The sequence below is a fragment of the Micropterus salmoides genome, unplaced genomic scaffold (genome assembly GCF_014851395.1).
Source record: "Micropterus salmoides isolate LMB-PRFRI ecotype aquatic unplaced genomic scaffold, ASM1485139v1 Ms_hic_scaffold_20, whole genome shotgun sequence".
Taxonomy (NCBI): Eukaryota; Metazoa; Chordata; class Actinopteri; order Centrarchiformes; family Centrarchidae; genus Micropterus; species Micropterus salmoides.
In genome coordinates this window covers 11,934,420-11,957,112 of record NW_024041151.1, presented here as the reverse complement: position 1 = coordinate 11,957,112, position 22,693 = coordinate 11,934,420, and the positions used below count along the sequence as shown (strand labels likewise).

Below are 22,693 nucleotides of genomic sequence, written 5' to 3'. Positions count from 1 at the left end.
TGTGCAGAATGACAAAAATATGGTGTTTTTGAAAATGAAACCATGTAAACCTGTTCTGGTACAAGTCCTAAATAAGATTTTGAACCTGATGAGCATCATATGACCTCTTTAACAAACACAATAACAAACTGCAGTGATAGGCCTATATTTCTAATAGTTATTGTGGATGGGCAGATTTTGGTATTTCATCATGTGGAACTGGTGGGTGGGGAATTGAAATTCCAGGAGAACAGCAGGGAGAGGGGCAGAGAAATCAAATGGATTGGCAAACATGGGACTCACATTTCATCATTTAACAGAATCAGATCATTTATATCATATGATATATAATTTATATTGTTTGTAGGTGATTATCAATTTCTTTTCTTGTCAGATTCACTCACATATACACCTATACCATTTCACTTGGTCTGAACAGCCCAATTGGTTAACTATGAAAGAAAGCGGGCGGCGCCTTGCTAGTGTAATTCTGTGAGTTTTACCAGCTCATAGAGAGGCTTGACATCTTAAAATGGCAGGAGAAAACATAAGCACCATATTTTGTGTAGCTATTCTCTATAGGAATCCTTCCTTTACATAGTAATCAAGTACACTTTACACCTTACACGATGATAATCCTTCATCAATCAATTTATCACTGGAATCATACATATGTATCTTCGATAACTTCCATATAGCCAAAAAATGCAATTTATACCTTTTATTCAATTCCTTAGTGTGTTCACTACAGATGTTATATAAGTCTAGAAAGACATGGCCGTAAACTGCAATTTGACCGGTTGGCGGAGGCACACAACTGTGGGGTGGGAATTCAACTTTACCTAAGCAGTTAAAAAAGCAATGGGACTAATTTTATGCACACACACTGACAAGGCTACTTTAATTAGAAATAAAAGTGTAATGGCTCTAGGACCTGGGAATTAAATTTGCACAGCAGAGCGATCTTTCATACGTATTTTGAATCTGGCACCCACAGTGCACAAACACATCAGTTTAACACACATGGAGTGCATTTCATCTCTTAGTAAAATCCCTTTTGGGGGAAGAAAAATGGCTTGAGTCAAATCATGATTAGAAATTCAAATGTAACAGTATGTATTCCTTCAGACGAGCTGATTATCTCCATGATCTCCCAGGGTATCAAAGAAAACCCTTTGATGTGTTTTGAATTTCTAGGAAACAGATTTTCAAAGATGTTTAGATATTTTGTAGAATGTTGTTGTTGTGCCCCACATTTACTATGTTTTCAAGTAATTTACATATGCAAACACATTTGACACCTGTGACATGGCAAAAAAATATTTTTGGTGGCTTCAAATGCAGCATCTCTATAGATGTCAGTATATTGCAAGTGAATAACAGACAAGAGTGAGAACAAGCTTTGAAAAGTGAGCGAGCTGACTGATCTCTCTCCTTACAGAGCCTGAAGGCATAAACAGAGATATAATGAGGAGCAAAGAAGAATTACTGATGTTTTTTGATATGATCCAGTTAAAAAACATGGCTAACAAAGAATGATGAGACCGATTCACCTGGGTCATCACTTAAATCAACTTTGACTAATGTTTGACAAGCTTAAAGACATGTTTGAGACATATTAAATAATAATTTGTTTCTGATATGTACGAAATACAGCACATTGCTGGATATAGATCTGTGGTTCCCAGCCTTTTGGGTTTGTGACTTCTAACAGCAAAGCAGTGTCTACTTGAAGGTTCAGATGTCTACATGAGTTATTAACTTTTCCATGCAAAAGACAATAATCCAAGTTTCTTTGAGGCCAAACGAGAAAAATGTATCTGTTATTTGTGGCTGTTTTGTATTCTATCTATATTATTTCCTCTCATTAATAATCTCACAACCCCTCAGATTTGTCTTGTGACTATTTAGTGGGGCCTAATCCCCCCAGGTTGGGAATCTCTGGACTAAACTGCCGAACTGTAAATAAAGTAGTTAAAGCTCCACCTTAACCAACAGTAAAATGCTACTTATGCATTGATTTATCTGTGCTAGCAATAAATAATGTCATATTTAATACTTTTTATATTTATTTTCTGCAGAACAAGTAGTTTTACTTTTGATACTTGCTTACTAGACTTAGCTTATTATTTTTTAAGTATAATGCAGGATTTCTGATGCAGGAATTTTATATTGATGTACTGGTGGATCTCAGCACTTCTTCCACCACCAGAAAAGAGAGTGGTATCGATCTATTAATCTAGAGCTCTCAGCAAGACAGCACATTTTTTCTTTAATATTAACTATTTGGCCTCCTGTGCCTGGCTCCACCACTGCAGACAAACCCTGCAAAGAGTCCTGAATGTCAATCAAGTGGTCACATGCATAAAATAAAAAGAATCACATGCATCAAACACATTTTAGGGATATAATGAATCTTTATTTAGTAAAACCATAGCATTAAAATACTTTTACATAAGCAGAATCATTCCATCGATTTGATAAAAAGGGCGATAAAGATGCAACCTAACAGGGACACGGTTGAGGCCGACAGGACTACCACGATTACACTTCCTGCCATGTTCACCATAGCGCCAAGCCCCGCACCCACAATAATCTGAGCCAGCTGGACCATGCAGGTGAGTGCGGCACAGTCCACCCCGGTGCCTCGCTGACTTTCATTGCTTTCTTGCAGCTTCAGTTGTTCCTAGAAGCACAGTGGGAAGTGTGGGGGTGATAAGTGAGGGAGGGGGAAAAATGGGAGGAATATATCATGTCATCTATTTCTGTATTGCTCGAAATGTCCGTGGCAGAAAGCAATCAACAGTTTGGTAAAAAAGATACAGCTCTGGATAAAATAGTTTCTTTTAGTATTGTCAGTTTTTCTATGACGCCTTAATGAGGTATTGATTGAGCAACAAAAGAAAATCAAAACTTGTTATTGAAGTGAAGTGTTTTCTACCAACAACTGATTTCTTAACCAGCGCCTATGGAAGGGATTGTCTGTTGTCAAATACAATGTTCTGAATGGGAATAATTTGGTTCAAAATTACAATCAAAATGTGACCACAGCAATATCAAAAATGACATTTTATCCACAGCCCCTAAACAGAAATTTGAAATCTTATTTTCTTCCAGATCTGTCCACTTCCCTGATATTAAAAGCAGCTTCTTAAACGGCAGTGAGTTGGCAGAGAGTTTTAAATACAAGCAACAGAAATTATTAAACAGGTAAACCCCCGCTGCAAACAATGCTATGTTCAAGAGCAGGCTCCAGTAGTATGGTGACTATACAGTGGGTACGGAAAGTATTCAGACCCCTTTAAATTTTTCACTCTTTGTTTCATTGCAGCCATTTTCCAAAAATCAAAAAAGTTCATTTATTTCTCAGTAATGTACACTCAGCACCCCATCTTGACAGAAAAAAAACAGAAATGTAGAAATGTTTGCAAATTTATTAAAAAGAAAAACTGAAATATCACATGGTCATAAGTATTCAGACCCTTTGCCGTGACACTCATATTTAACTCAGGTGCTGTCTATTTCTTCTGATCATCCTTGAGATGGTTCTACACCTTCATTTGAGTCCAGCTGTGTTTGATTACACTGATTGGACTTGATTAGGAAAGCCACACACCTGTCTATATAAGACCTTACAGCTCACAGTGCATGTCAGAACAAATGAGAATCATGAGGTCAAAGGAACTGCCTGAAGAGCTCAGAGACAGAATTGTGGCAAGGCACAGATCTGGCCAAGGTTACAAAAAAATTTCTGCTGCACTTAAGGTTCCTAAGAGCACAGTGGCCTCCATAATCCTCAAAAGGAAGACGTTTGGGACGACCAGAAACCCTTCATAGAGCTGGCCGCCTCTCCTCAGTGCAAGACACATGAAAGCCCGCATGGAGTTTGCTAAAAAACACCTGAAGGACTCCAAGATGGTGATAAATAAGATCCTCTGGTCTGATGAGACCAAGATAGAACTTTTTGGCCTTAATTCTAAGCGGTATGTGTGGAGAACACCAGGCACTGCTCATCACCTGTCCAATACAGTCTCAACAGTGAAGCATGGTGGTGGCAGCATCATGCTGTGGGGGTGTTTTTCAGCTGCAGGGACAGGACGACTGGTTGCAATCGAGGGAAAGATGAATGCGGCCAAGTACAGGGATATCCTGGACGAAAACCTTTTCCAGAGTGCTCTGGACCTCAGACTGGGCCGAAGGTTTACCTTCCAACAAGACAATGACCCTAAGCACACCGCTAAAATAACGAAGGAGTGGCTTCACAACAACTCCGTGGCTGTTCTTGAATGGCCCAGCCAGAGCCCTGACTTAAACCCAATTGAGCATCTCTGGAGAGACCTGAAAATGGCTGTCCACCAACGTTTACCATCCAACCTGACAGAACTGGAGAGGATCTGCAAGGAGGAATGGCAGAGGATACCCAAATCCAGATGTGAAAAACTTGTTGCATCTTTCCCAAAACGACTCATGGCTGTATTAGATCAAAAGGGTGCTTCTACTAAATACTGAGCAAAGGGTCTGAATACTTATGACCATGTGATATTTCAGTTTTTCTTTTTTAATAAATTTGCAAAAATTTCTACATTTCTGTTTTTTTTCTGTCAAGATGGGGTGCTGAGTGTACATTACTGAGAAATAAAATGAACTTTTTAGATTTTTGGAAAATGGCTGCAATGAAACAAAGAGTGAAAAATTTAAAGGGGTCTGAATACTTTCCGTACCCACTGTATGTGGAAACAACTACATGTCCACAAGGGAACAAACTAGTCTTCAGACAAATGTAAACTGTAATCTGAATGTGTATTTGATTGCTTGACAGTCATCTGCTATTATCTGATACATATTATTTGTTTTACTGTTTTATTGTTTATTCTTAATTGTACCCACGACTTCCTGAAAAACAGTGTTGACTCCTGACACTTATTTTATACAGTTGTTGTTTTTTGAATTGTAATAAAGTAAATTTAATTAAAGCATTGATAACACATGAAAGTCATTAGTCTTCACGAGTCCTATTCAGCCTTTGCAAACAGTTAAATAATGTATTTTGTGTGACTGGAGGGAGCTTTTCAGGTTCAACTTCAAAAAGCCTTGTGGCAGGGAGGGAGGGCCTGGTGACAGCTGCATTATTTGAAGTGTAATGATTAAAATGATCTCTTTTGCTTAAATTTTTTGACCTTTCTTAGTACCCCAAACTTTATCAACTGAAATACTAAATGGAAGAATAATGGAGTACCCCTTAAAATTAAACCTTTCATTCATGCCTTTCAGATATTTTCATGTATCTCATCTCTAAAAGTACAAAAAAGGGTTCGCTATCCCAAATTAATTCCTTTTATTCCGTGTTCATGTCAAAATTTAGCAGAGGGGGAAAATTATTTTAAAATTAAGGGCTACAACTAACCATTACTTTCAGTACTGATTCATCTGCACACAATTTTCTTGAGTAATCGATTAATCGCTTTGGCTCACATTTATGAACCAGAAAATGATTTATGAACCATTATTCAGGGACTAATTGTTGCGGCTTTGTTGGAAATTGTTTCAGAAATAATGGATGTCAAATTTACTGCATTTATGTAGCATTCACACACACACACAAAAAAAAACATGAAACGTGAACATGAAAGAAACATGTTAGCTGAGCACAGCGTTTTTCTTGCACTCAAATGCATCTCAACCCTTAAAAAAAATTTCTACTGCCAGCCCAGTACCTCTTCTTCACGCTGATACTCTGCTATTAGGTTGAATGGGATGGTGTAGAGCGTACTGGACATCACACCGAACACGCTGCAGAGGGTAAGTGTGGCGATGATGTTGGGGAAAAGGCCAATCAGGCTGGTGCCCATGCCGAACACAAAGTAGCCCATAAAGTATAATCCCTTCAGGCCGATGTATGGGAGAAGGATACGCTGCACATCTAAAACACACAAACACACACGGAATGCACGGTTACAAAGATAAATTTTACTTAAGAATCAGGAAATACCAACGTGACGTGCTGATTCATGATAGATATGGGATTACATGACTTTTATGGTATTGCACATCTAAAAGATGTTATTATAACATGTTGAAACACTCCACAGCATGCAGTAGTTTTGCTAGAGTTGACTGGGCATTTGATCCAACAGGCTTTCATTTAGTTTCAGAGCAGCAAAAAACATTGCTCAGCATTCAGACTATTGAGCAAATTTTACACACAGAGGCTGAACTTTGCTTTGAATATAGCACTTTATTCCCCTCTCTTTCACCATTGTTATTTTATGTGTCTGCAGCTATAGCAGAGCTTCTGTTTGATTTAAATGAACATCATAACCCACACCCAGCATGCTTCTGGGCAAAACATGTGTTTCATTTGTGCAGGGCCATCTAATGAATGGCTGCAGCACTCTACAGCCTGTAAGCCCAATGCAAAAGAGTAGGAAGCAGTAATTGCTGTCTGTTACCCTCCACAACCTCGCCAGGCTGCCATTCACGGGGAAGCTAATGATGTCAGTGCAGAATATGCCGATGTTAGTAGATGCTGGCTGCTATGATGAACGTACAAACAAAGACACAAATACTGTAATTACTCTCTCTTTGTTCTTGTCACTTGCACAGTTACTTACAGGAGTAGAGAGCAGAAGACACAGCGTTAATGCAAAGTCCCCAGCAGCCTATTTCAACTCCTCTCTCATATGTGCTGTAGGCTGTAGAGTTGTGCTCCGCGTAAGGATTTCCCTTGTATACAATCTGCAAAAGTGAAAAGAGAGAAATGTGAAATGTGAAGAACAGAGTGTCAAAATACATGGCACTATTTTAAGGAGAGAAATAGCAAAGCCAAAGGAGCAGAAAGGCTGAGGAGATCCAAACACACAGCTTCATTGATATAGATATTAAATGTTGGCCTCCCCATTTAATACATGCTTTTATCTTTTTCTTCCCATAAAAAGAAGCAAATTCAAACTCAACAGGGAGCCACAGACTATACATTTGCTATCCCTGATAACAATGCCTGCAAATTTAGATGACATGTTTGTGCATCGGGTCTTGTGAAGCGTGACGGTTGAGTGTTGTGTCATGGTGTGATGTGCGTCCTTTGATCAGCATGCAAATCGTGAAACTGTAAAGCATTCATCATTATTACACATGTCACACACAATAACACATTGCTCCCTCCCCCGCCCTTACCCTCTGTCTGCCCCCACACAAACAGGGATTAATGAAGCATGAAATGAAAAACATATTGCAGCTTGTTATTCTTCACCTTTAATGTTATTGTTCCCACTTTGACACTTGGCGCTTTTGACATTGAGTCATATTTAGGGACGCAATTAAAAAATTGCTTCCATGATTAATTAATTAATTGATTATTTCTTTGAGAAACTTAAAATAGTGAAAAATACCCCAGTTAGTCAGAGCCCAAGGTGACATCTTATACAGTGTGTACGGAAAGTATTCAGACCCCTTTAAATTTTTCACTCTTTGTTTCATTGCAGCCATTTTCCAAAAATCAAAAAAGTTCATTTTATTTCTCAGTAATGTACACTCAGCACCCCATCTTGACAGAAAAAAAACAGAAATGTAGAAATGTTTGCAAATTTATTAAAAAAGAAAAACTGAAATATCACATGGTCATAAGTATTCAGACCCTTTGCCGTGACACTCATATTTAACTCAGGGGCTGTCTATTTCTTCTGATCATCCTTGAGATGGTTCTACACCTTCATTTGAGTCCAGCTGTGTTTGATTATACTGATTGGACTTGATTAGGAAAGCCACACACCTGTCTATATAAGACCTTACAGCTCACAGTGCATGTCAGAGCAAATGAGAATCATGAGGTCAAAGGAACTGCCTGAAGAGCTCAGAGACAGAATTGTGGCAAGGCACAGATCTGGCCAAGGTTACAAAAAAATTTCTGCTGCACTTAAGGTTCCTAAGAGCACAGTGGCCTCCATAATCCTCAAATGGAAGACGTTTGGGACGACCAGAACCCTTCCTAGAGCTGGCCGTCCGGCCAAACTGAACTATCGGGGGAGAAGAGCCTTGGTGAGAGAGGTAAAGAAGAACCCAAAGGTCACTGTGGCTGAGCTCCAGAGATGCAGTCGGGAGATGGGAGAAAGTTGTAGTAAGTCAACCATCACTGCAGCAATCCACCAGTCGGGGCTTTATGGCAGAGTGGCCCGACGGAAGCCTCTCCTCAGTGCAAGACACATGAAAGCCCGCATGGAGTTTGCTAAAAAACACCTGAAGGACTCCAAGATGGTGATAAATAAGATCCCTGGTCTGATGAGACCAAGATAGAACTTTTTGGCCTTAATTCTAAGCGGTATGTGTGGAGAAAACCAGGCACTGCTCATCACCTGTCCAATACAGTCTCAACAGTGAAGCATGGTGGTGGCAGCATCATGCTGTGGGGGTGTTTTTCAGCTGCAGGGACAGGACGACTGGTTGCAATCGAGGGAAAGATGAATGCGGCCAAGTACAGGGATATCCTGGACGAAAACCTTTTCCAGAGTGCTCTGGACCTCAGACTGGGCCGAAGGTTTACCTTCCAACAAGACAATGACCCTAAGCGCACCGCTAAAATAACGAAGGAGTGGCTTCACAACAACTCCGTGGCTGTTCTTGAATGGCCCAGCCAGAGCCCTGACTTAAACCCAATTGAGCATCTCTGGAGAGACCTGAAAATGGCTGTCCACCAACGTTTACCATCCAACCTGACAGAACTGGAGAGGATCTGCAAGGAGGAATGGCAGAGGATACCCAAATCCAGATGTGAAAAACTTGTTGCATCTTTCCCAAAACGACTCATGGCTGTATTAGATCAAAAGGGTGCTTCTACTAAATACTGAGCAAAGGGTCTGAATACTTATGACCATGTGATATTTCAGTTTTTCTTTTTTAATAAATTTGCAAAAATTTCTACATTTCTGTTTTTTTCTGTCAAGATGGGGTGCTGAGTGTACATTACTGAGAAATAAAATGAACTTTTTAGATTTTTGGAAAATGGCTGCAATGAAACAAAGAGTGAAAAATTTAAAGGGGTCTGAATACTTTCCGTACCCACTGTAATTGCAAATTTTAAGCAATAGTCTGTTTACATTTGAGAAGCTGCAAAAACAGAATGTTCAACATTTGTGCTTTATATATGACTTAAATGATTAATGAATTATCAAAATAGTCTACGGTAAAATGCATGTTGTTGTGTGACTAATGGTTTTAGGACTAAACATTAATTACACAACTTCATCTTAGGATTTTGCAAGAAAAAAAGAGTGTATGTTGTGAAGTGTACAATTCATGTACTAATAGGAAACACTCATCTGTACAATAAATATGAAGCTGTAGCCTGGAGATGGTTAGCTTAGCTTAGCATAAAGACTGGAAGCAGGGGGACAACTAGCCTGGCTCTGTCCAAATGTTTAAAATGCCTATGAACACATCTAAAGTTGGCAAACTAACAAGTTGTCCCAAGTTGCTTTGGCGTGGTTTTGGACAGAGCCAGATTAGCTGTTTACCCCAGTATTTATGCTAAGCTAAGCCAACTGGCTGCAATTTCATATTTAACCGAGAGATGGTTGATACCACTCTAGTATCTGTCCAGGTACCACCAGCGGTCGTTTGCTACCTAGTTCCCCTCAGTTAGCTAGGACAAATCGAGAAGAAACTGTTATTCAAATATTTTGAATTTCTTTTTGAAACATGACTAAAAACAATTAAATAATTATCAAGAGTTAGAAGTGGTAGAAGTCATTTTGAATCTGCCACACGTACAGGAAAATAAGCAGAGATTAGGAGCTATACACAGCACAGGAAAAGGCAGAAAGCAGTGATGGGTAATTAAAACCTTTTTAATGTACTTAGTTACAAATCGGTTAGGCTGTTAATGCTATAGCACTGATTGTTTCATCTTTTTAAGAAGCCCACACACAGACACACAAAAATCAATACCTGTCCCATGAAATCGGTAAAGAAGAGCATATTGCAGAGGAAAGCTGTCCATCCCAGTAGGTGACTGACACACAGGCAGCGGTAGTGGTTTGGCATGCTGATGATAGTTCTCATCAGCGAGCTGAATGTCATCCTCTTCTGGGCCTGCAGATACACACAAACATCACAGACATCAGTGCCAACAGCTCCATCACTGACAGGATTTTAAAAAATGTCTTTCACAGCACTCCTTGCTAGCCCACAGCTGAAGGCCATTCAAAAAACTCTGCTCATTAGAGACATGAGATGATGATAGATACAAGGGCAAACTTTGCTCTTCAAAACCATCAATTATATCATCCTGTAGACAATCTGAAAGCTATTTCAGCAAGATGATACAAAATCCTCCTTTTTTTCATCAAACAGATTTAGAAGTCAACTCATCTCAGTTGGTTTGAGGTCAGGAGTTTATGGAAACAAAAAATAATTCATTAATACTCAATACAATAATATTAACCACACTCAATGCATAATGTGGGAAAAAGGTTATATTCATACTACTGTATATCATCTTCACAAGGTTATTTGAAAAGTTTCCTTTTATTTCTAATTTACACCAGACAATCAAGCAGTTCAGGCTGGTTTTGGTAAGGTTTTGAAAAACTTTTAAACAGGAAGCTCCCCTTACAGACAAACCAAAGTTAGTTATATTTGTTTAAATTCTCTTTACATCCCAACGGCAATCAATAAATCAAATGCACTGACACAAAAATAAAAACAATATGTTATGATTCAGCCCAAATTAAATGGTTGGTTGGATTACCTGCCGGTCTACCTGCCTACCTGTGTGCACTCTCAAACTTGGTACAGTCTGTTTTCCCTCTACTCTAAAGCCAGTTTGATGCTATCAATTTTTGGGGACAGTTAAAGCCAGAAGGAGGTAGGGTGATCGTGAATGGTTGAAGATTTGATGATTCGATAGGAGGGGCCGGATTCAACCAATCTCACAGTTAAATCTTCACAGAGCCTTTATGAAACGAGGATCATACAATTTTGGCTATATGGAGGTGCTTAAAGTCTGATTTTACATAGAAGTACTGGTTTTCTCCCAATAAGTTAATATACAGCCTATTATGATATAAATATCAACATATAATGCTGTAAACAAACACGTGAAAAGAAATAAGCTTTTTTTATTGTAACATTTTTAAAGTGCCTGAATATAAATATTATCGAAATTGCAATATGACCAGGTGCAATAGCCAAAACGCAGGAGTGGTGTCACAACATCCCACTATAAGTATTATATTTTTTTAGTAAAAATAAAATGTATAAATTACCATTCCTATTAATCCCATTCGTGACTCTTGATCGCAGTCGCAATATCTGTACAAATAATGTTTTTTTTGCATATGTTTCAGCCCTAGATACAAGTAGCCTGTTAATGCCAAGTTTTGTTTAGATGAAATGTTGTAAATTGTTTTAGTAACCTGAACTAGTTGTAACTGCTAATGCAATGCTTTTAATGTTTTTTAATGTTGGTGTTAAGCCCTAATTGCACTTTTGCCATGTCAGGCATATACTTCGTTGAGCTTTAAGCCCCAGTTGAACTTATGTTGTTTTAGTTTTCATTTGGGAAAATTAATTTGAAGGGAAACTCAGTGGTTAGCACTGTTTTCTCACAGCAGGGAGGTAATGGGTTTGTATCCACAAATAGAATAGATGAATGGAAGTATACTAAATGTGGGTTAGGTTGGTCAGTGTGTGAACCCTGAGGCTAGACCACATGGGAATCACTAGTAAATGGATGTTTTTCTCAATGGAGTCTGGTGTCTTTGAACTGAGCGATATAGCAACAGTTTCCGTATAATCAAAAAATATCTTACACATTAAAAAAGGTCTATCTGTGTAGGTATCCTTTCCATAATATTGTCAGACATTTACTGCAACAATCTGAGCCTGTCAGTGGCAAAAACAAACAAATTACACATTTAGGGGATGTAATTTGATGGTGTGCTATTTCCTTCAAGGATTAGGCTACGATGCAACATGCTCACTCAATACTGGACCAATATCAAAGATTGTTGTGCCCATTAGTCACATACACACAAAAACATGGGAAAATAGATAGAAAAATGCCCAAGTTAACCCTTGAGGCTACATTGCCTGTCAATATTCTCTTCATAATGGCTAAATTCTATAAATAAAGGTAGGTGATTTAGAAAATGAATGGATGACTAAACAAATCTGTATTATTATTTTACCATGTGTGTATTCTGTGTGTATTTTAGTCTTTTCAATGTTTTTTTGCTTTTATCTTGTATTGTTTTTGTATTATAGTTTTTGGGGTATTATTGTCTTTACATTTGTTAAAGCACTTTGTAACTTGTTTTTGAAAAGTGCTCTACAAATAAAGATTATTATTATTATATATACATATGCGCTAAAATAATTGCATCCTCAGAGACCATTTTTCCTGAACATCACATACCTCCTTGTTTGGCTGCTTGGCGCTGGAGGTCACCGAGTTGGCCTCTCCCAGAGCAGAGAAAGATCTAGGCCTGAGGTCTGGGATGCTTGCAGGAATCACAGGAGAGATGGGCTCTTTAGCCAATGCTCCATAACCATTGCTGTGGGAGCCCAGTAGGCGGAGGGCACTGGGAGGTGAGGGGTTAGAGGCGGATGACACCTTGTCCAAAGGTTGCTCTGGAATACTGAACAGATGTACGGCGAGGAAGATGCCCCACGTTAAGGCTGAAAAGAAGTAGATGACTTGGTACTCGGAGCCTAGCAGCTTGCCAATTGTAGAATGACCCCAGTCCATAGCTCCTACCAGGTAGCCGAACGCTCCGCCCAGACCTGGAATATACAGTGACAAAGATTAAAACACTACGTAGACGAAACAAGTGCAGTAGTTCATAATCAGTCAGAATAAGTGATTATGAGTACACAGCAAATAAAATCAGTGTGGATCTCCTTTTGAAAATGACAGTGTGTCCACTACTTTATGTACAGTACTGGACATACTGAACTACAAAAGAAACATGTCTTCCTCTTAATTCCGCTGGTACACACCTCTATAAAATAAGTATAAAAAATTTGTAAAGGAACAACAGAAATAATTATATTGCTGCACATTTAACTGCTGCACAATTAAGAAATGATCTCTGCCAAAATGGAGTAGAAATCAACATTAAATGATAAACACCACATTAGTATAAAAGACAAGATTCCCATGTATTATTATTATTAGATTAGCGAGACACAGCTAAATACAATATGAATAAAACTCTATATTCAAGCGCATCAGGAACTAGCCACTAACATGAAGGCTTACCAGCTGCACTCAGAAGGAACCTGAGTGCAGTCCTACCTGCACACAACATGTGCTTTAGTGTGGCATTATATGTCATTTCTCTCTGCTCTTGCTAGTTTTCACAACCCTTCCCTTTCACATTATTGCTACTGGAAACTTAAATGCTGAGGCCTGACAGCTTCCAGCAAGGCAAGAGACTGGCTGCTTCTCTAATAAGCACTTTGAAGAGACAAAGCTAAAAGAACACAGCTTGGACAGATGGACAGAAAACCCTCATTGCAGCCGTACCGCTTAATGTGTTGACTGCCTGTACAGAATATGAGTGAACAGCCTGCTTGTGATCATGTTTTTGTTTTGTTTCTTTCTTTAATATTGCCCTTAAAGGAGACATTCATACACTGTATGATACAAATGATTTTTGAATGGTTTTGTTGTTTTCCTTACGTGTGATCACATGCCAACATTGAGAGATACACATGTACAAGCTTTATGTGTCAGCCAGAGAAGATAAACAATCTTTTACAGTTGGTCACCTGAAATGGAGGCTGTTTTTCTACATTACACCAACTGGCAGGTAAAGTAATAACCACAACCAGGAGTTACACTTCACTTGTGGCTACATGACTGGAACATTGCTGTTGGGTGCTGCTTTGAACACTCTTATCTGACTGAAGATCCTTGCACCTTTTCTTTCTGTGTCATTAATGTCAGCTTTAGTGTGTACCTTTCTGCCCCTGCAATAACTCAATAACTCTAACTTTTTATTGCAGCACAGTGCAACAGAGCAAAACAGAGATATTATGTGGCTCACTGTGGACTATATAAAAAATAGGCACAGATTGAAAACAAGTGGGAGAGAGATTTTAATAACAGAAACAGGGTACAATTTGATGTAAATAGGCTATCAGGTAATGATTATACTTAAGTGGTTTCACATTACAACATCAAAAATCGTTTTCTGCACGGCTAAATGAGCTCGAGAGGGAGGCCCGAGTAGTTCATATACATTAAATGAAATAACTATTATAAATATTACATCTTTATTGTGAACAAGGATGTGATCAGGCTAAATGAGCTAAATACTAACATCAGCATCCTAACATGCTCACAATAATAATTAATCATTTAGCTGACACAACTTTTAGCAGCAATTGCTATATATGCCAGAGGTCGCATGCCTCTGGAATAACTAGGAGTTAAGTCTTGCTGAGAGACACATTCAATCGAGCCCAGGTCTCCCACACCAGAGGCATGTGAGTTATTCCCTCCGTCATCACCACCCACATTGACAATGCTAACATGCAGATGTTTAGCGGGATTAAAGGTGTTAACCAAGTTCACCATCTTTCTATAAGAAATGAGCAAATTGCTTTGCAAAGCTTTGTGGGATTCCATGTGACTGAGCAGCAATACGAGAAAAGGAAGGGGTTGAAATGACGGTGAAATTTGCCTGCCTGCTACACAGTAGTACACAGTACACAGACGAAAAACAGACTAGAATAAGGCAACACAGTAGACCAGTAAGTTTATTTGTTACTTGCTTTTAAGGCATGTCTTTGAAGGAGGGGATCATTATTATTGTACTCTCTGTGATCCCTGGATTACAGAAACAAACAAAAACTGAAGTGCAACTTGCCACCACCTCATGTAAATTCGAGGAGAAAGAGCAGGTTGCTTATTTAGACAATATTTGCTAATGTGCAGGCTACTCGCTAGCTTGCGATCCAAAGCATGCCCAGAGCGATGAGCAAAAAGTGGTGGAGGCGATGTTGCACAATTTGTTCGCTTCAAGAGGGTCTTCCCTGTAAATCAGTAGTTTTTAGCAGTGAGGTTCTTCTCACTAGGGACAAAGAGCACTATTGGGAGCTCAGATCTGATACACAGTATATTACTTCCTCATTGAAAGCTACTGAGATCCAGCTGGTGAGCTATTAACATAAACACTGCTTGTAGAGTGAACCAGCAATCAACTGAACTTACTACTGAAGTGAAGCCAAACTTTGCAGTAGTGGGCTACGGTGATGCGTTCACTTACTGATGTGTATACTGAAGTGCATTTGAACGGTGATGTGACCGCTTAGCTTAGATTAAAAGTGAGCGAAATACATAGTCAGTGACTAGGAATCTTTGAACTGAATTGAACTCAATGATTCAAATGAGCAAAGTGATTAGACATTGTCACCTATAATTTTGTGTTAGTTATCTCTTAACACAAAGTACAGCTGAGGTTGATGGGAATGTCATTAGATTACAGGCATTTGGTCCTAAACCAAAATATATCACTTTTCATTTGTCTAAGACTTGTAAATAAATTTACAAGATCTGGCAGACATTGAGATGTTTCACTGGATTAGTGAAATCTTTGACCTGCTGGTGGTGCAAGAGAAAAAGTCATCACCAAAGTCATTATGATTCATCCTATGGGGACAACCCATTTAGTAGTTGATAAGATATTTTGGTCTGGACCAAAGTGTTGGAGTGATCGATTGAGCAACCAACAAAACAACATTGTTCCATCGCTTGCTTTACCTGTTGCTGTAGAAAAATACTTAATAACTCACTAGTTATGTGGTGTGGTAAAAAACAAAACAAAAAAACACTCTCTAGTTATGTGGTCTGGTAAAAAAAACAAAACAACAACTAATGAAAGATCTGTTGTCTGTCCAGAAGAAAATTGAGCTGTGAAAGAAAGACAGGGAGAAAATGCGTGTACTGATAAAAGCATTTCACAAGTATGTGATTAGAAAGAGCTCACACAAAAAGGTACATGAAACACAACAATTTTTGCTCCCTCCTCCTCAAACCTCACATACCAGCGGTGACAGGGGCGTAGAAGGAGTCATGTGCCAGGCATCTGTCTCTCTCAGCCCAGACCCATGACTGCAGCACATGACTAGCTCAGGGCTGGATTACTGCCTGACTAGCATGCACAGCTGAGTGCACCACTGACGCTCACACCGAAAACATCATCTTGCCCCCCAAGCAGTATATTCGCTTGATCTGCCTGTTTATATATTTTTAAACATTTATTTAAAGACTCAGCTGAAAAACATTTTGTAAGATTAAGATTATGTTTTTGGGGTTTAGGGATTTGAAGTAATTAAATACTCTAAATATGGTGTATCCGTCATGTATTCTGTATAAGGTAATAAAGCATGCAATATCCAACCTACGTATTGTTAACTCATCCAAAGTAAAGAGGTAGTATGAAGTGTTCATATATCATAATGTGACTGATTTGGCCTCTGTGTAAATCTGAAGGAGGTTTAACTTCAATGAAATCAAAAAAAGTTCTCCTATCACTTAATAGAAGAGTCCAATATTGTTTTCACTGCAGCCATATACAGTAGAACTGTTAGAAAGTCCGGAAGATTTGTTTTTTTTTAAACAGTATCTTGGACCACTGGATTGCAAAGTGGTCTGTGCTTTGAATATAGCATAAGGTTTCAGAGGATCTAGAGTTCAGAAACCTGACTCACATTGTCCATAAATGGCCATCCTGCCAAAGAACAAGAACAAGGTGCGCAACTGCAGACCTAGGCTACATTTAGGACTCTCGACTCTCCCTTCAGAAAACATCAGGAAATACAGTTTAATGGGAAATCTCAACTCCAGATGACATAAGTCTAGGTCCATCGTGTCCTCTGAGAACCTCACATTTCTTTTCAGGAACACACAATTTAAAGTTTTGGTAAGGCAACAAAACACTCAGACCTGAAACAAGCAGCTTGAGTTCAAAAACAAATTCCACAGAATAAAAGGAGTGTAAGAGTGAGCCAAAATTACTCTGTAATTCCCTGAGAGACTTATTATTAAAAGGAAGCATTTTGTTATCCTAAGCTGATAACACAAAGAGATTTTTTCACATGGGGACATTGTACTGGCAAGAATTCAATGAACGAGTTGTGTGAAACAACTCTCTAAAGATTTGTGTGTTTGCTCATTTATGAGAAAACATATGTTTTATTTATGTTTTTCTAATTTCAATCTGGTTATATTTGACCTAATATGCTTTGGCTAACACTCAGGGTCAAAACTGTGTAATGCTAATTAATTCAAAGCAAATCCATCGAGATGCACATTGGGAGCAGCCATCAAGGAAATATATATCTGACACAAATAAGCATAAAATAAACAAAAAGGGCAGTGAGTATTAAAGTACAATAACAGTGCATGTGTGCATTACACACCTGTGAGTAGAGCATGGTAGTGCAGACCTCTTTCCTTGTCTCGATGTGAACACACATCAAACAGGTAGGCCTTAATGGGACCGTCGATGAAGTCTGCAGCGAAGTCAAACAGCACAACTCCGAGCATCACCACCACTATGGCCCATATACTCCTCAAAGACCTGTCTCTGACTAGTGCTGCAAAACAGAACAAAGCATCTCATCACTATTCAAGTGCTGCAGCCAATCATGTCAAAAACAATATTAAGATATCTCAACATTAATACATTATTTTTAGGGACCTTGAAGTGTCAAATTTGCAAATTTAATTTGGCAAGGAGAGAGTCGCATTACAGGAAAAAGCCTCCCAGAGGAACAGCACACCGCTTGAAGACAATAAGAAACTTTTTTTCTCAAGCAAACCAATTATGTCTGACAGGTAACAATTATTTTCTAAAGTCTTGTTCTGTGTTTTCTTGAAAAGGGATGAAGGACATTATAAAGGCATTTTTTATGGTTTATGTAAGAAGTGTGTTTGGAATGGCAACAAAAATATGACAGCCAGATAAAAACGTTAAAATACTGTAGATGTACTGTAGCAGAGAGAAATTTCTTGGAGTTACATTAACAGAACATTGCACGTCTCTGTCACTTTGCACTCAGTTTTACATGGAGTCTGGATTTATTTTTCTCTAGCTGTTAAACAAAAAGAAAAATACTATGTAGAATCTCAAGCGCAATTCTTGGCACAGTCAACGTGAAGCTATTCATCTTTAATGTTAGGCTGAGGGCGGTTACAACAATGCAAACATTATGTCACACGATTCCCGTGGCACTGACTACATGGAAACACAGAAAGGTAATCAGCTTATCCAGCGTACCTCAGAAGAAAGAAATACTGATGATGATTACAGTAAAGCCCAGAACCTTTTCAATAGGAGCTTAACCAACAACCATTTCAACAATATTTCAAACAAGCTGAATTTTACTTTCTTTTGATCTTAGCCCCAGATTTGAAATGACGGCCCTGCACAAACCACAGCTGGTAAAAATACACATTGTGCTGCCCTTTCTCTTGTATGATGCAAGGCATCATTTTGTGTCAAGGGCTCAGATTTGGGGTGTGACGAGACACTTTAAGCTCATGAATGGTGACGATGCACAATACTGGGTTTACGAGAAGAAGACGGAAAATGTTTTAACACTACTATTTTGAAGAAATATTCTGTGATGAAATATATGAGCTGGGGGTCCGGGGGTCCTCCCCCAGAAATTTTTGAGCATTTAATACTTAATTTCTTGCATTCTGGAAAAATCTTCCTCATCAAGTGATGGTAGAAATGTCTTTATTTATAAAAAGTAAACACAAAATTCAGGTGGCAGGAGACATTTCAAAATATAATGCAATATACTGCAGCAATCAGTAGCTTTTTTTTTTTAAGCTTAAATTACTTTTTTTGGAAAAAGCGTTTGTTTCTTCTATATTTACATTTCATTTCATGTTTTCTTATTGTGCAAATAAACCTTTCTCAAAGCATTTTAATTTGTTATTCAACATTTCTTGTTGCAAGCTATTTTACTGAACATTTTTAACAAATGCTTTCAAAAAGTGTCAGGTACAAGATCAGCATCCATCAATCAGCCATCATTTCAGAAGGTGGTGGGGACATGTCCACAGCGTCCCCAGTGTAAATGACATCTATGATTGTATGGTTTCATTATGAAATAGATCACTCAGCCCAGTGTACTAATCATTTCCTCAAACGTTCCAGGATCACTGTGTTTTGGAAATTTGCTGAAGTATGCACAGATATGTAGCAGACTGATAAAAATATGTCGTTGTAGTATTTGTTGTCCTGTACAATGATTACACTGGTTATCTTTCGATCAAAAGACACAATTGAGGTATTGAGGATGACGTATTTCAAGCCCCATGATAAAATGTTTCAAGGGCGAAATGGGAAATTATCAGTGAACATACTTGTAATCTCACACTGATCTTATCTCAACGTATCTCTTTATATAAAAATAAAGGCCACACATTCTTTTGCGCAGAGATCTTCTCGTGACGCTGCCTAGAGCCCAGTGGCTTCTCATGAAAGAATTTTCTCAGTCATGCCCCATCACCTGTCTGTGCCAGTGGGCATCGGGACCATCCTACCTAGTCACACATTTAACTTCAGTTAAAGTGTGAGCAAGAGCCTCTCAAGTTTTTTCTTGATCGATGTGTCACTTGTTTTCCTGAAATCTGAGTGAGCAGATACTGACAGTTTGGAGACATAACATAAAACTTCATATGTTTGCCTTGCCTGTGTGAGTTTTACAAGATCACAGTTATTCTTCTGTATATTTCCAAGCGTGAGCTTACATTAAAATGAGAACACAGTGATGTCAGATTTCAGCATTATCTTCTACAATATTTTTGTTTCGCAGAAATGTTAATAACTGATTATTCATTCTCTCTTAGCAGAGTCTGAGCAGAGTCAGCCCCATAAACAAGAACTCTGTCTGATATGACAAGACTAAATATACATCTGTACCTCCCCCTCTCACCATCTGTTTCTTGAAGTCTATCTTTCACTTCCTCCCTTTCTCAAATTCTCCTTCCTAACCCTCACCTGAGATGACAGCATCTCCGTTCAGGAACAAGGTGAGACCCAGCAGCATGAGGATGCCGAGAGAGAGGATGTAAGGCCTCCGCCGGCCCCACGGCGAGTGGCAGTAGTCGCTGGCCGAGCCGATGATGGGCTGGAGCAGGAAGCCCAGGATGGGGCTGATCAGCCACACCAAGCTGTACAGGCTCCTTGGCAGGCCTACACTCAGAAGCACCGGTGTGACGAACGCTGCCTCCACGGCGTAGCAGAATTCCCTTCCAAACATGACCATGCCATGGAGGATAAGTCGACCCTGAGAACGCCTGGGGGGCTCCACGGCTCCGAACACAGCACTCTCCCCACTGTCTATGTAGTCCTCTTTTGCGCCAGTGTAGTCTGTTGAGTACTGGAGCAAAGAAGTGCTGATGTGTTTCCCAGGTTCTGAGAGCCGGCAAGGTTGGGGCCTCATAGACTGGTCCTCTGATAAAAGAGTCATGACTGAGAGAGAGGGAAAGAGGGGTAGAAGGAGAAAGGAAGAGGGACAATGACAAGGGAGTAAAGAGGAGATTTAGGGGAAAAAAGGCAAAAACAGAGAGTATGGTAATGTTTCCCTCTCAGTCCACCAGATGATGGTCAAATGGCCAACCGCCCAATCCTTGCATTGGTGCTCAACTTGAGCTAATCCTCCTCTCTACTGCATAGTTGAGCAATGAGTCCAAGATCCAAACAGCTTTACTTTACATGTGAAGGTCTGCCTTTTCGTCTGAGCAGAGCGAAGTGGAAACTCAGTGAATGCAAGAGGGAGAGGGGAGGAGAGAAAGAAGTGGGTGTATTTAAGAGAGTACTGAATTTGTCTTCACCTTCTTCAGCTTTCAAAGAACTGTAGTAAAGCAAAGCATGTGAGGAACTACAACCATGTGAGTGAGTGTGTGTGATGTGTGTGGTAACAATTCAGTCACTAACTATTAGCCAGTAGTACAGTATTTATTTCTTGGTGATTAGTTGCTCTTCTTTCAGGAGGGAGGCGGCTGCCACCAGACTTGATACGTTTAAAAGCTTATTTATATATTTTTATTTTTATATTTATTTATTTATTGAATTACTGTATGTTTTATGATTACATTACCATACAGAAGTAGTAATAAATATTTAAATTTAGTAGTATTAGTAGTATTGATTTTGCTTTATTTTGTTTAATTTCCTAGCATCTTCCTATAATGAATCCCACAGTTCTTATCTGCTTTTCCATTTGCAGTTTCTGTTTCATCCTTAATTTAATTTGTATTTTGGTGCACACATTCATGTTCCCTTCAGGATAAATTCAATAACTTTGGTGATCACCTGACGTTTTATCTAGATTAACATTAGGTCAAAAATTTACATTTCTTTAAAACTTCAGTTCATGACTAAATACCTGCGAAACTAATGACATTCCAATCAGCCTCAGCAGTACTTTATGTTTACTGCTAATTTGCAAACATTAGCGGGGTTATATGCTAACATCAACATGCAAGCATTATCATTGTGAGCATGTTAGCATGCTGGGATTAGCACGTAGCTCAAAGCATCGCAGTGCCCAAGTTGAGCCTCACAGAGCTGCTAGCATGGCTGTAAACTCAGTGTTGTTTAAAAGGTTTTGAAAACAAACAATTTACTTTTTTTTTTTTTTTTTTTACTGAAAATTATGCAGATGGCCTACTCTCCAAGGCGCCATAATTAAAAACTTGGTGTGAAATGGAAAAGTGACTTGTGAAAAGCAAAATTAAAGACTAAAATTTAAATTTAGTAGAGATTTACTTAAGAGTCTTAAGTTTATGAAGTCTTGAGTGATATATGGTAGAAATTATAAAATGGTATTTTATAATGTGTAAATACTTTTTCTTCCTTCTCATGTGGTTTGTAAAAAGGAAACTCATGCATGGATCTGATTTTTAGGGCTCCAGAAAAAAATACCTGTCTACATCAATAGAGTTAAAAGATTGTCTGAGCTGAGTAGTTTTTGCTTTTTGTTACTTAATGCATGTGTCATCAGATCATTAGGCGCTTCTTTGAGCGAAATTTGGATTTTTTTGTGTGTGAGCTGATGCAAAGAAACATCTTAAAGCAATGAGGATGTTGTATTTAAATATAAGATCTGTAAGAACAGCCTATACCATAAACTATTAGTTATAAGGTTAAAAAAAAAAACGACACTTTTTATCTAACTTGCTGGAATTATTTTCATTAGTCCTCTCAAATTTGGTGTGCTCATCCGTGACTAACTTGCTGCTCTTAGGCTGAGGTGAGGCCATACACATAACACAATGCTTTGACCTTAAACCAACATTCAAGAAGACATTTACGACTAGCTCCTCACTGTGAACTTAATTTCCTTGAAAGGTCAGGTTACGGTCAGGTGCCCATCGTTCTCAGAGTCAGCAGACCGGCACCAAGAATATTCACAAGAATCACAAGAATATCATTAGGAATCAATCACACAGATACACAGTGTGTGAGCAGTGAGAGACATACAACGCTCTTTGTCTTTCATTCACTCCACATCTTTGTGATGTTACTTCAACAATTTTCTGTCCTAGTTTTCTTGTAGTGGAGTGGTCGCTGTATAGTGCTGAATGATAATTTTTCTGTATGTTCATATTAAAACCAACGGAGTAAATGTGGAGTACAAATCAGTGCTAAGCAGCGTGACAGGACAGCCTGGAGTGACCCAATTGTGT

The 22,693-nt window shown here is 38.8% G+C and overlaps 1 protein-coding gene across 1 annotated transcript; it reads right to left on the bottom strand.

Annotated features, from left to right (window-relative positions):
- Nucleotides 1-2,376: 2,376 nt before the first annotated feature.
- On the bottom strand, nt 2,377-20,715 carry slc45a2 (solute carrier family 45 member 2). The gene is made up of 7 exons (XM_038734730.1): nt 20,001-20,715; nt 17,404-17,580; nt 12,389-12,756; nt 9,919-10,062; nt 6,591-6,714; nt 5,694-5,899; nt 2,377-2,665 (listed from the first exon to the last, which is right to left on the bottom strand). The coding sequence occupies exons 1-7, from the start codon at nt 20,470-20,472 to the stop codon at nt 2,444-2,446; spliced, it is 1,713 nt and encodes a 570-aa protein (XP_038590658.1). The 5' UTR covers nt 20,473-20,715; the 3' UTR covers nt 2,377-2,443.
- Nucleotides 20,716-22,693: the final 1,978 nt, after the last annotated feature.

What these genes read in the sequence shown, in the direction of transcription:
- slc45a2 (XM_038734730.1), bottom strand. Translation starts at nt 20,472, where the DNA reads ATGACTCTTTTATCAGAGGACCAGTCTATGAGGCCCCAACCTTGCCGG. An exon ending in TTACCGATTTCATGGGACAG is followed by an intron (nt 6,715 to 9,918) that starts GTATTGATTTTT and finishes TCACTTTTGCAG; the next exon opens with ATTGTATACAAGGGAAATCC. An exon ending in AGTATCAGCGTGAAGAAGAG is followed by an intron (nt 2,666 to 5,693) that starts GTACTGGGCTGG and finishes CTGTGCTTCTAG; the next exon opens with GAACAACTGAAGCTGCAAGA.